At 38.2% G+C, this 13,550-nt stretch overlaps 1 protein-coding gene across 5 annotated transcripts in view; it reads right to left on the reverse strand.

Annotated features, from left to right (window-relative positions):
• Positions 1-1,337: 1,337 nt before the first annotated feature.
• The window catches only part of GABRB2 (gamma-aminobutyric acid type A receptor subunit beta2), a 239,303-nt gene continuing 227,090 nt past the window's right edge, over positions 1,338-13,550 (reverse strand). For all 5 annotated transcript variants that reach the window (XM_059417298.1, XM_059417300.1, XM_059417296.1 and 2 more), the window contains one exon: positions 1,338-4,827. In XM_059417298.1, coding sequence (XP_059273281.1) covers positions 4,480-4,827 — 348 coding nt within the window. In that variant the 3' untranslated portion in view covers positions 1,338-4,479. The remainder of the gene's footprint in view (positions 4,828-13,550) is intronic.

Raw genomic sequence — 13,550 nt, forward strand, 5'->3', positions numbered from 1 at the left:
CCATTTCCATTTCTAAGGCTATCTCTTGGTGGTTACATTGACTACATAAACACTACAGCATTTCCCATAAAGGGGATGAAAGTGGGAGCAAGTGAGCGGAAAGTGAGAGTATGTGTGTTTAAATGTGTGTGTGTGTGTGTGTGTGTGTGTGTATACACGCATGTTCATGTACATGTGTGTGGCTGTGTGTGTGACAACAAATTGAAACCCTTCTGTCTGGGATCCCAAACCATTTATGCAAAAGGGTGTTTAAATTACTCTGCTGGGGCACTGCAGTAACTGTACTTAGTAAAAAATAAATAAAAATTAAGAAAAAATTAAACAATTATTTGTATCTATTGACTAGTCATTTACAGCATGTTGAATTATTTACATAATATTATAACACATGAACTTAAGCCATAAACAGAATTAGCACGTTGCCTTACCATAAAATACAAATTAGAAGTTAAAAATATTTAAGAAATCTGTTTTAATATTTACACACGCTCAGTGAAAGTTATGGTTGCTCACATTACATGGACTCTGTACACTTAGCAAAATGGCATGATTGCTACAGTTAAGAGTATTTGCCCTAACCAACATGGTGGGGTTTAGTTATTTATTTATTTTTTTTTACCTCCTTCAAGGAGGAATTTTTTTTAATCATTTTCTGTTTTCTTAAGACTTTGTTTTTAAATCACCAATAGACAATGTTATTTGTTTCCTTGAAAAAGAGAGCAAGTAGACAAGCAATGTGAGAACTAGTTAATTCCCGATGTTCTGAGGTACAGTACTATTGTAGTGTCAAACTGTGCAATGGTTCATAAGAACTGTAGGCATTGATCTGCTGATAGAGAAATGCTCAGGACCCTGTATTACTAGTTTCAATATGTTGATTTGTTGGCTGCCAATTAAAAATACTCATACACTGGTTTAATGAAGGAAATAAAACATATTAGCTTACTCCTTTTGTTTTCCAACATATGAATGCATATATATGTATGTATGTTTACATGGATCTATATATACACATATATACATGTAGATATGTTGTAAGACCTGTCTTTATTGATTGTTTTGCTGTTTTTGTTGTTGAGGATGAATTTAATCATAAAACTGGAACACAGTTACCTATCGAAAATGGAAATTGTGTTAGTTGTCAATTTAGTGCAGGTCTTGCTTAAAATGAACATGATTCATTTTCCCACTGCATTCCACTGAACTTTCTCTATGTGTTGTGCTTTTTTATAAGCTGACAGACTTTTTGTGTTCCTAATGCTAGAATGTAAAGTCTTTTGGTTCATAAACCATTTTTATTATTATTATTATTATTATTATTATTATTTTTACTTAGCACTGCTTTTGAAGACATGAGAAGAGAAAAGGTCTAGATGGCACTGCTTAAGTATTTTCCCCTGTTATTAAATTGCAGTAGAAAGAATTGTAACATTCCTTATGCAAACACATGATTATGTTGCATGAGTTTTCAATTCTGAAAATGCATTTCATACCTACTAGCAGTCATGTACAATATATATATACAGATTGAGATCAAAGGTTTCATTTAGACTGTGCATTTTAGAGTCAGAATTTGCCTATGAATTTCACAAAGATGAAAAACACCTTAATTGCTGGCTATCTGGCTGTTTCATAATCAAAAGAAAACTATATATATATATGTATAAAGTGATAGTAATACCATATCAGAATTGCCAAAACACATTTTTGTGGTCCTTAAATTTAACCACTGGATATCAAGCTGACTGGTCTTCAAAGATTTATGAGATCTAGCACCCCTCCCCAACCCGCCCTCAATTTGGTGACTACAATCCAATTCAACTACAATAAAAATAGAGTTAAAATTAAATTCTACATCTACTGATATCTCTGGGCAGGATGAATCAGTCGTTTCTACCTATGTGGCTATTGAATGCCAATATATGAATTTTGCTCTAGAGCATCTGTATCAAGCTCCCATGTTTCTCCTTTTTCTGTTTTGTTTTGTTTTGTTTTGTCACTGTGAGCAGAAATGAATCCCTGGTCACATGCTTTTGAGGCTCATGTTGCAAAATTTCGTGTCTCACTTTGATCTAGATTACTGTGGTGACTTCCCTGGACATTGAAATTTTGTTGTAACCATAAATGACAATATCAAGGATTTTTATGGCTTTTATGATAATTGCAGATAAGAGCCCATTTCTAGACTTGGGCTCTGAGTTGTCTCTAGAAAAACCTTTCCAGAATGGAATTTGGAGTTGTGCACCTGAGTTATCGATATGCTCCTTCCTGATATATGTTACTCAAACTTTAATCCCTGGCAACAAGGGACAGGCACCTTTATTAGAGTGATGCCCTAAAATGATTGCCTAGGAGAAATCGTATCCCTGGAGAAGCTTGAGGAATTTCTACTCTGAGCCTATGAACAGAAACTTAGTTGGATTCTGCCCAAAGACCATACTCAGAGGTGTTCAAGTGTATAATCAAAAAATAAAGGCCAGAGTTCCCTTTGCTGGTGAAGGAGAAAAAAAATACCTCCCATCTTGGAGAAAATTTAGAAAACTGAATACTAAACCCTTTTTTACCCCCTCTCTCTGAAAATTGGAATAGGAGGGCGTCAGAACTCCATCATATTCCAAGCTGCTGAATTATTAGGGGGGAAAAAACCATACATTTAATCCACAGGCAAATACTGGCCTTGGCTACTATGCACAATTAGGGATGTTACTTTGAAAAATAAGTGTTTTTGTTTTAAAAATAGAAATAGCAAAGTCATCCTCCAAGAAAAAATTCAATCAAATCAAACTTTAAGGAGAAATTAGCGATTCACTATTTTCTCCAAGAAAACAAAGTATGAACCTCACATTGATAGAAATAAAATATATTAGCTTATTCTCTTTCCTGTCTTACATATGAATGCATATGTCCAATTAGTATAGAAAGCATCACACTGGCATAATTCAAAAATTGGATAAAAACAATACATCATGCCTGCCTATCAGTTACATATTTTTCTATAATATCGACTGAGGCTCATAACATTCATCATGTTAATGTGGCTTTGTTTTTATCCTATGCTACACTACTTTTCATATTTTCTCTCATTAGGTCAATTGCAATATACACTATGTAAGCATCCTTAAAAAGTCAAATCCAACAAACCCACAAACTAACTCTACTTGTGCACATAATCCTTTAAGTATTGTTTGCTATGAAAAATACAAAGGTGAATTCCGCTGCACATAAGGAAATGTAGTTCAATCAATCTCTTCAAAGCCTTACTTTGTCTATCTCCTAAGAATATAATCAGGATTTCAGAAACAAGAAAAGCTGGAAAGGACCATTAATCCTTTAAAGAAACGAACAAATCCTTCTTTTGAAATACCCTATTAAATTCAGAAATAAACTTACAGGGAAATGTTGTAGAGACATTGTCTGAGAGGATCAACCTGTTTGCTAGCTTTGTCTGTGCTTTATGTTAGTGTATTTGAATGACTCGCAATCTAACCTACATCTAAGATACTTCTAATTTTGCTAACTTTTTTTATTTTGTGGTTGTCTTTTGATTAGATAAACTGTAAAAACTTCTTTAGATCTGCTATCAAAAGCTTGTGAAGTTGGGGGAAAAAAATCTCTCTCACTGGACATTTTGCTGTGTACAAAATATGTATAAACCAGATGCTGCGTGGGGCTGATAAGGGTCATGCTGCTCATTTGCTTTAATTTTGTTACAACAGTCACTTCTGTTTTCACTCTGCTCTGGATTATTAACTCTTATTTTAACCACCAAGGAAATAGCTTTTTAGAAACATTTCTTGGCCACCATGCATGATAATGTTCAGCAGTCCCGTTTCTAACTGTCACAATGGAAGACATCAGTGTTGACTCGCTAGGCTCAAGCAGAGACTGGCCAAATTGGTTACCGAGTCTTTGTCTGCAGTCTCCCTATCCCGTTTGAACTACTTGAGAACCTTCTGGAATCCAGTGGGAATTATCTTCCCATGACACAATTATCACCTTAATAAGACCAGGCATAGACCGTCTTCAGTAAGCATGTTTGCATGGCATTGCAAATAATGTTTCATAAGCACAGTGCCATCTCAACAGCATGCCAACGTTAGAAATGAAGATGGGGAGTATCTGGGTATGACCACTTCTCAGAAAAATGACTGGCAATGCTACTGAGCCCTCTAAGAATGTCTTCTAAATAATTGCCCTCTGTATAGCCTGCACACTAGGCAGATAAAGTGGAACACTCAGACACAGTCTTGCCAACATGTATACAAATCACTTGCATTTCAACTGGAAAACCACAAGGACCTAGTGTTTACTTAGCAGAAGCAACCCAAATGGTATGAAATGGACCACAGGATAGGCCAGCAACTAAGGTATTTTAGCATCACTTTTGTCCTGGATTGATGTGTTTTCCAAGTCCTACATCAGGCTGTACAACTGGTTTGAGGAGGAATCTAGTCCTTGCTTCCCATGGGAGGCTATGTTTTAGTTCACATAATAAAGCCAATAGACGATGTTGAAGAAGGAAAAAACCACTGGGAAGAATATGCGGGACCACCGATCTATGGCATTCACATCAGTCAAGTCGGGGATGGTGATTTTCAGTTGGGAGGCGCGTCTCCGCAGGCGGCTTTTCTTCTGTGCCACGTGTCGTTCCAGAGCATTTCGGCCGAAACTATGCCTGGGCAAGCCGGCTTTCCGGTACTGGATGCTGGTGGCATCATAGGCCAGCATTGTGCTCCTGGGGTCTCCAAGTCCCATCACAGCCTCAGATGTGGCCATTTCATTTTTTATCTCAAGAGTGCTCAGTAAAATGTTCTCATGTGGGTCCATCTGCAAGGAAGAAGAATCAGAAATGATGATCAAAATGGGAAGTCTTTATTGGTGCTAATTATAGAAGGCACTATGATATGTGGGCTAGGTTGCATTTATCAGCGTGGCCAAGAGAACTGGTTTTGAGATTACATTATCTGAGAGGGATTACAAACAGATATGGCTCATCATTTGACAACCATCATGGCCCCCAAATCTGTGTGTCATTTAGAGCCATTTGAGATCACTGACGATCATCAGGTTATGCTCTGAGATGAGAATATAGTTTGATCAAAGCTCAAGTCTCACAGTTTAACTATCTCATAGATATCTTCCAATGGGTTCCTAATGGGTATAATTTTGATGCCCAAAAATCAGAGGTACTCTGACATTCACCATGCTAATGATCATCTTTCCAAAGATCTGTCAATTACCAAGTTGTTTCAAAGTGGTCATTCAAGAGATGAAGAAGGAAGAGGAGCATACTAGCTGGGTGTGTAGGTTTAGGAGCCAGGTGTCTGGGTGTAAATCTTGGTTCTGCCACTTACTACTTAAATGACAGTAGGTGAATTCCTAATTTGAACTGTGGCTCCATCACTGTAAGCTACACAAGCTTCAGTGTCTCCATCTATTAAGTGGTATGACAGTGTAACCCTAGAGGATTTCTGTAATGACATCATGATATCATAGACTGTTGCTAGTACCATTTTCGTTGCTTCTACTTAGGGGCATACAGAGAATTAGAAGTCATGACACTATAAAAAATTTACAGTTCTGATATGAATACATACAAAATTAAACTGTACTAGGCATGAACTAGTAGTAAGGGATTAATTACTGAATCGTGCTCATAATAAGAGCTTAATTACAGATGAATTCATGATAAAACCAGAACTAAAAACAGTAGATAACACTTGCTATATATGCCAGAGACATTTTCAGGTAACTTCATTCGATTATGCTTCTTAATACCCACAGTTACAAGATACCACCTTAAATTTGCTATGTCAATATAAAGAGGGTAAAAGAAGAGTTTTGACAATAGCAATTCAGGCATCATGTGATGTGCCAAAATGCAGCTGCACTCAGAACAAGGAACTTGAAAATTAGCAGCTGGGCAAACCGTGCCTGGACGAGGGCTGAGTGGGGTGAGAGACTGACTTGAGAGGGGAGGGAGGGAGGCAGGTTTTAAGAAGAAGAGAGTCAGTCCAAAGCTGGTTACACGAAGTGGAATTCTGGGCCTAGGGAGTAGAATTAAGGTGGCCAGTAGATAGGGTGATTTCTATTTGGCTAAGCTAAAAGAAAAGAATGAACACTGACATCATGATACCTAAATACTAAATGACCATGTTAAGTTTTTTTGTTTGTTTGTTGTTTTGTTTTGTAAAGAAGGAGAGATTTGTGTGTCTTATTTTTAAGAGTTCTCAACTGCTATAGATAATAAAACCTAGATGTAACACATTATTATTAATAACAGAGTACATTTATTTTGGTGGAGAATCAGGATATGCCAATTGCCAGTGAAATTTCAAAATATAAAATAAAAGAAAAATGGTCAATAGTAGATAATGATGATATATGGAAGCAAGGGATATAACCAAACACTTAACTGGAAGATAAAGTGTTTTGAGCTTCATGAATTATGCAATAAGTAAAAGTAAGCCTGCTAAGATTATATACTAACAATTAACTTTCAAATGTGGTTTAATGACCCTGTATTATAAATTAAAATTTAAAATCTCTTGAGAAATAAAAGCTATAAAATACACTAGAACCTAGTAATCGACCAATTAATCTCTGTTCACTGATTAGACATTCTGTATGTTTGGTTTATGGTAATATTTTGCTTAGTGGACATATAAGTTTCTAAGATTTGGAAATGAAACCCAATAAATGTTGAAACACTTCTGTCAAGGAAGGGCCAGGTAATGGCTTTAGTGATGGATCCAATGGCTCCAGGGAAGAAAGCAAATATTCAAAGGCATGTACCAGGTACCAGGGTTTTGTGGAAACTCTTGCTGAAGTCTCACAACCAACTTTTGAAAAGGAATTCTTTCCTAGGTCATCGGTAAAGGTGTTCACCAAATTTCACAAACTCACATATTTACTAAATGGTAGAGGTGAAACCCAAACCTTGATTATTAGAGTGCACAGCATGGGGGAGAGAAGTATGACTTCACAATCCTCAAGAAAAATGAAGTTGATGGACGAGGGGAACCTAGCACCCTCATGATTTCAGACTGGGTGCTTATTTTCTGTTCTCTTCTGGGTTGTTAACTCTTATTTTTACTACCTGGAAAATAACTGAGTAGCAAAATTTCTTTGGCCACTCTGCATAACAATGTTTAGGAGTCTCCCTGTCTCTAAGCACCAGCATATTTGCTCTTCTATTGAGAATAGTTATGATTATCTATCAGACTTGGCGGAGGTAAAAATACAAGTCAATAATAATAAGCATTATAAAAGTAACAGGAGTACAGCAACCCTTCTGGATCCCCTCCCTCTTTGGGAGTTTTATACTATCACTCAATAAACTGCTTTGCTGCCAACATAAATAAATAGATAAATAAATAAATAAATAACAGGAGCAGTGGACTCTTACTATGGAAACTTTGTTCTAAGTTGGATAATTCAACTGATTTCAGTGGGTTTCTATATTGTTATCTATGAAATTCAAGATTTGTTAGATTATTCTTGAAGCTTTATCTATTATTTACTTATTTATATTTTTATAAAGATTTTTATTTATTTATTTGAGAGAGAGCACAAGCAGGGGACATGGCAGGCAGACGGAGAGGGAGAAGCAGACTCCCCACTGTGCAAGGAGACTGATGTGGGGCTCGATCCTAGGACCCTGGGATCATGACCTGAGCCAAAGGCAGATGTTCAACTGCCTGAGCCACTGATGTGTGCCTATTATCTATTTTTTAATAAAAAAAATTTAAAGAAATATATCTATGGAACACTAGTGTGTGTCTGGCACTGTGCCAATATCATCACAGTGCTGAAGAAGATGGCGTTTCTGCTGGTCTGGCTGCTGGTCCAATAACAGTCTCCAGAAAGAATATTTGACTTAGAGTAAGAAGATTGGCATTCTGGTTGTTCTGTTTGTTATTTTTGACCTTGGAAAAGTGATTCATTCATTCATTCATTCTTTCATTCAGATTTTATTTATTTATTTGAAAGAGAAAAAGAAAGACAGAGTGGAGAAGGAGCAGAGGGGGAGGGAGAGGGACAAGCCAACTCCAGGCTAAGGGTGGAGCCCAATGCAGGGCTCAATCCCCAGACCCTGAGATCATCACTTGAACCTAAACCAGGAGTCAGAGGCTTAACTGACTGAGCCACCCAGGTGACCAGAAAAGTGATTTAATCCCTTGAAGCTAGTTTTCTTCAGCTGTGAGAATAGAGTTTTGAGAGATTAACTGAGATAGATATGTGGAAAGGACTTGGGAAACAGAAGTACCAGGCAAGCAGATTGCCATGACAGGCTACAAATGCAGGGGATACACAGATGCTAGTGGGCTGGGAAAATAGATTAAGTATCTATGCTTAAAAAAACAGTAAGGATATTGCTCTTGCAGTGTTTGTGGAGTAGATACAGGTGATGAGCTTTCTGTAGGTGAGCATCATCATCTCAGCACTGCTGGAGATCTGCTCAGGCTGAAGTGGGGGAGGGGTGGGGGTGGATTGAACCTGTGCATCAGTTTATAAGGTGCTCAAAGTTGTGCTACATTAGGATACTTCAACCTCAAAATCTGACTACCTGGATAGTCTCAGTTAAGGTCACTAATAGTCAAGGAATACATGAACTTGAATTAAAAAACAAAATAATGCTTTTCCAGAAAACTCTCAGCCTTCACCATGGGGCTGTATAGTGGAGACATATAAAGTATGACCACCTTCATTTCTAATTTATTTCCCAATTAACAGGAACAAGAATAAGGCAGTTCAAGCAGGTTGTAGTTTATTAGGTTGTACATCAGAGTTAAGCCCCAAGACACTGCTCTGATTACCCCACCTTGTCCTTCTCTGAAAAACCAGTTTTTCTCACCATTTTCTCATGTCCTATCTAAAGCCTTCCAGGTAATGCCGACCTTTTTACGTGCCTCCTCAGAAATGAGCTGCCTCTCTTCCCTGACTCCACACCACAGCATCCACTTCCCCAACTTGCCTTGGAATCACCAGTTCTGAGGACTTTTTTTTTTTTAGGTACACAATCATGGCCTCATTAACACCTGGAACTGTGTCAGTTTTCTACTAAAAGGGAAGATACAGTACAGTGTTTCCAAGTTCTAATTCTGGACTCAGACAACCCAGGGTTTGATTCTGGGTTGAACCATGCACTAGCTTTGAAACCATGGGCAGATCATTCAACTTGTTTGAGTTCATTTTTCTTACAGGTAAAGTGGGGGAAAATGCCAACATCCATCTCCTGGAGTTGTTTGAGAGGACTAAATAACACAGCCCATGCAAAACACTTAGGACGCTTTGCACAAACTAAACACTCAAAAACTCATGACTGATCTTGCTTTTAAAAAGCAATAAATATTCATTAAATGAATACATTTGATCTTCCACTGCCATTCTTTTTTTTTTTTTTTAATGCCATGGAATGTATGAGCAAACCAGAGCTTTGAATTCATCAGATTATTTAATTTTGCTTTGATTAGTGGCTTCAGTAAAGGGCTGAGAACAAGGCTTAGTACAAAGTAAACACTAAACATGTTTTTGTTATAATGCATAATACATTTATTAAATATAATAAATAAGTCTAGGCTGAGTTACTTCTGAATGTTGAGGTGAGATGAGTAGCAGCTGCCTTTCATTTCATAGGTGGAGAGGGGGCACAAGTCTTCATGGATTCACAGATCCACCAGCATCTTCCTGACTACCAAGGAAAGAGGGAGCTGTCTCCATTGCTGGTGTGGCAGAGCAGGGAAAGGGTCTGGCTTGTCTTTTTTTATGGCTCTTCAACATTCCACCATAATGATCATCATTAAGATCATCTGCTTATTATTTGTCTGCCCCACCAGACTACACTTCTTGGTAAAGGCAGAGACAAGGTCTGTCTCTTTCATCGTTGTATCCCCGAGCACTTGGCATGGTGCCTGGCACATAGTATGCTCAATAAATAATGCTGACTGAGTGAAATTAATTTTGTGACCCTTAGTAACTCAATTTCCTCTGTGAGTCATAAATAAGGTGGATTTGGGGGGGCCTGGGTGACTCATTTGGTTAAGGGTCCGACACTTGGTTTTGGCTCGTGTCATGATCTCAGGGTCCTGAGATCAAGCCCTACGTGGGGCTCCATGGTTTTCAGCTCCGGCTTTGTTTGAGATTCTTTTCCCCTCCCCACCCCCTGCCCGCCCGCTTTTTCCCCTAATTCTGTGCATGCACACTTGCTCTATCACTGGCTCATTCTAAAATGAATGAATGAATGAATAAATTAAAAAAAGTCTTCTTAAAAGGTGGATTTAAGTTTGTAATACCAGTCTGAAGATTGGAACTGCCGGAGACTACCTCTCGAATTCCCTTTCTGCTCTAAGGTTTTGCTCTTGATTTATATAGGTCTCTTGCTGGAGTGTCATGCTCAGGTGTCTGAAATCTGGAAACAGATGTCCCGTAGTGCCCTGGCCATTTACATGATGGATGCCTCGTTCTGCCCCCAGAGAAGGGAGCTTAGTGAGTAGCCACTTGAAGCCAGGACAAATCATATCACATATTGACCTCTCAGTTATCCCAGTGGCCCTGTGGGCCAAGTACTGATCTCATATTCAGAAAATAAAGCACAGAGAAGTTAAGAAACCTAACATATGTTCACACAGTGAATTGGGGCAAGAATTAGAACCTGTTCTTTTGGGGGCCCCTGGGTGGCTCAGTTGGTTAGATGTCTGCCTTCGGCTTGGGCCATGATCTCAGGGTCCTGGCATCGAGCCCTGCATCAGGCTCCCTGCTTGAAAGTGAGTTGTTTCTTCCTCTCCCTCTGTGCTTCTTTCTGCTTGTGCTTGCTTGCTCTCTATCAAATAAACACAATCTTCAAAAGAAAAAAAAAAAGAATCTGGTCTTTTTTACTGTGTTGTGCTGAGGTACAGCAGTAGCCCCCAAACCCATGTGTACTCTACAACTCATCAAAGAGGGCCTTCTCAGTGCATGATAGGGGCAAGTCATCTGAAGGCTTGCAAAATTTTCCTTAGTGAGGAATAAATAAGAGTGTCTGTATTTACATATGTCACAAAGATGACAGCTGTTGTAAAATCTTGTTAACTGCAATGCTTTCACCTAAGTAGAGTAGACATCTGTGGTCTGACTATTCATCAGCCCTCCCAGAGACAATTTCTAACTAAGAACCAACACTCTCAGTATCTCTTTGGTTTGGTGGATGGTATAGTCTGTTTCAGTGGTTTCCAAACTTTTACACGTATCAGAATCCCTTGGAAACCCCATTAAAACATAACGGTCTCTGGGCCCCACTCCCAGAGTTCCTGTGTTAGTATGTCTGGAATAAGGCTCGACAATCTGCATTTCTAACAAGATCACAAGATCCCAGGTGATGCCAGGTTGTGGGGTTGAATTCACAGTTGGAAAACTATCAGTCTATTGGAAGCAGAAGAAGGGCATGACTTTAAATAAAGAAGAAGCAGAGGCCTTGAGAAGTGAAGAAAAAGCTGAAGTTCTGACCACAGTCTACACCACCACGTTGAAAAGCAGCTTTCATAGAGAGCATATGTGACCTCCATTTATTATTTTCTGGAGGTAGGCACCGTAGTAAGGCTTTACACTTATTACATTCTTTGTAATAAGTGTAATAAGTAAAGGCTTTATACTTAATATTACAATTGTAATATTTCACTTTGGACAATAACCCTATGAGAAAGTTATTTCTGATATTCTCATTTTGAAAATGAAAATTTTCAAATGAAAGAATCCAAAATTCCCATATTGGATGATTAGTGATCTGCCCAGAGTTGATATGGAATGTACTAACACTTCTTCTATTTGTTCCAAGGTTCCTACTTCTAATGATCAAACAATACAATTGCATATCTTGAGACTTTCTTCAATGCCATCTTGAAATGCAATCTCTGTATTGTGGTGTATTTAGGTGCAGACATTCCAGAAAATGGAAAGAATAGCAATTGCCATGTGCTTTAGCTCATCTTTGAAACTGGGTCTCCACACAAACCTTTCCAGGCTTGCCCAGGTGGATTTCCTAATTGCCTTTTTCTTCACTTGACCAGTGAGAGAGACACAGGAGAAAACACTAAACTCTTTTTTTCTGATTAGGATATTAACAAGACCTAGCTTCCCTTACCAGAAAGATCGTGTAGCAATCTCTATTGCTCTGGAAAACATAATAAAATATTTATCAAATTTTCATGTCTTGGCATTTTTGCTTACTCAAGCTGTGAGAAATTTGTTGGTAGCAGTTAAAACAAGAGAGAGAAGGAAGCAAAAGTAAATGAAGGGAAAGAAAAGGAAAGGAGACTAGTGAATAAACTGTCATTCTCTGCAGATAAATTGCTTTAGCAAGAGCTATGCCAAGGCCTTGTTTTAGTCCAAGAATCTATACTGTTTGCTTTCCCATCTTGAACTTTAACTCACAAGTGCCCCTTCCTGACCACAAGGGTTTTTGGAGAGACTCTATTAAGCAGGCCAGTGTGAATAAAGTCTTCTGTTTTCCATTCAACAATCTCTCTGAAAATTGTACCTTACCTGGAGTTATTTTGCTTTTTAATCAAGAAGGAAAGGCTGACATTTTGGGAAACAGACTGATTTATTTACTCCAGCATTCCAGAGCCTCTTGTGAATGATCCTCTGTGAATAAGGCAGTTTGCACACTGATTCAGTCATTCTATTGGGCAGAAGGATGGACTTCTCTGCTGACTTATTTCCCAGACTGACCACTGTGCTGATGGTTCAAACAAGGGTAAATTCATGTTAAACGTTGGGATTCAGAGGTTTTCTCTTCCTTCTTTCCATTTCTCATCCCAACATTTTTTTTCCCCCATCAAGGAACAGAACATGCTTTGGTTAACAGAGTTCAGTTTTGCTTTAAAGGTATCACATTAAACAATGAGGAGCAGACTTTATTTTTATATAATTTGTGAATTCCAGTTATAGTTTCAGGTTTCTTGCTCCCTTTTCTGCACCTTTCCCATTGACAGATGTGTCCTCTGGAAGAATGTCCTTGTCCTATAATCTTATATAGAAAAACAAATTAATCCCTCTGTGGCCCAGCAGCATTGCACCCTTCTCTTGGGAAGTGAGAATGGGTCTCTTTTAAATCCCACTTCACCACTCCTATCATCAAGAGAAGAGTGAGAAATTGTAAAACTCCAAGAAATTCTAGCTCTGCAATTTCCAATGGCTGTGACTAGTTGGATAGGAGATCTTGTTTTATCTTCCATGAAGTGATACTGTGACCTGAGTAACTTGAAATGCTAAGGCAATGAACTGTTAACGCTCTGGGAATATCCAAAGTACTCTTTTCAAAGGAAAAACACTCAGAAACCACCTAATATGCATTTAATATTCTAAGAGGGAAAAGAAAGTTCACCCAACTAGAATATGAAATGGAGAATCTAAGAGAGCAAGAAAAGGCTAATATTTTTGTCGATCCCTCCACCAAAATAAATGGAGAAATAGTAACCAAATCTGGAGTTTAGATCTGAAACAGAAATACTGGAAAATACAGATGAACTAACTACCCAGGTAGTTGCAGGAGGGTGGTCATTTTTAAATGA

Source organism: Mustela nigripes, chromosome 12, assembly GCF_022355385.1.
Source record: "Mustela nigripes isolate SB6536 chromosome 12, MUSNIG.SB6536, whole genome shotgun sequence".
NCBI classification, from domain to species: Eukaryota; Metazoa; Chordata; class Mammalia; order Carnivora; family Mustelidae; genus Mustela; species Mustela nigripes.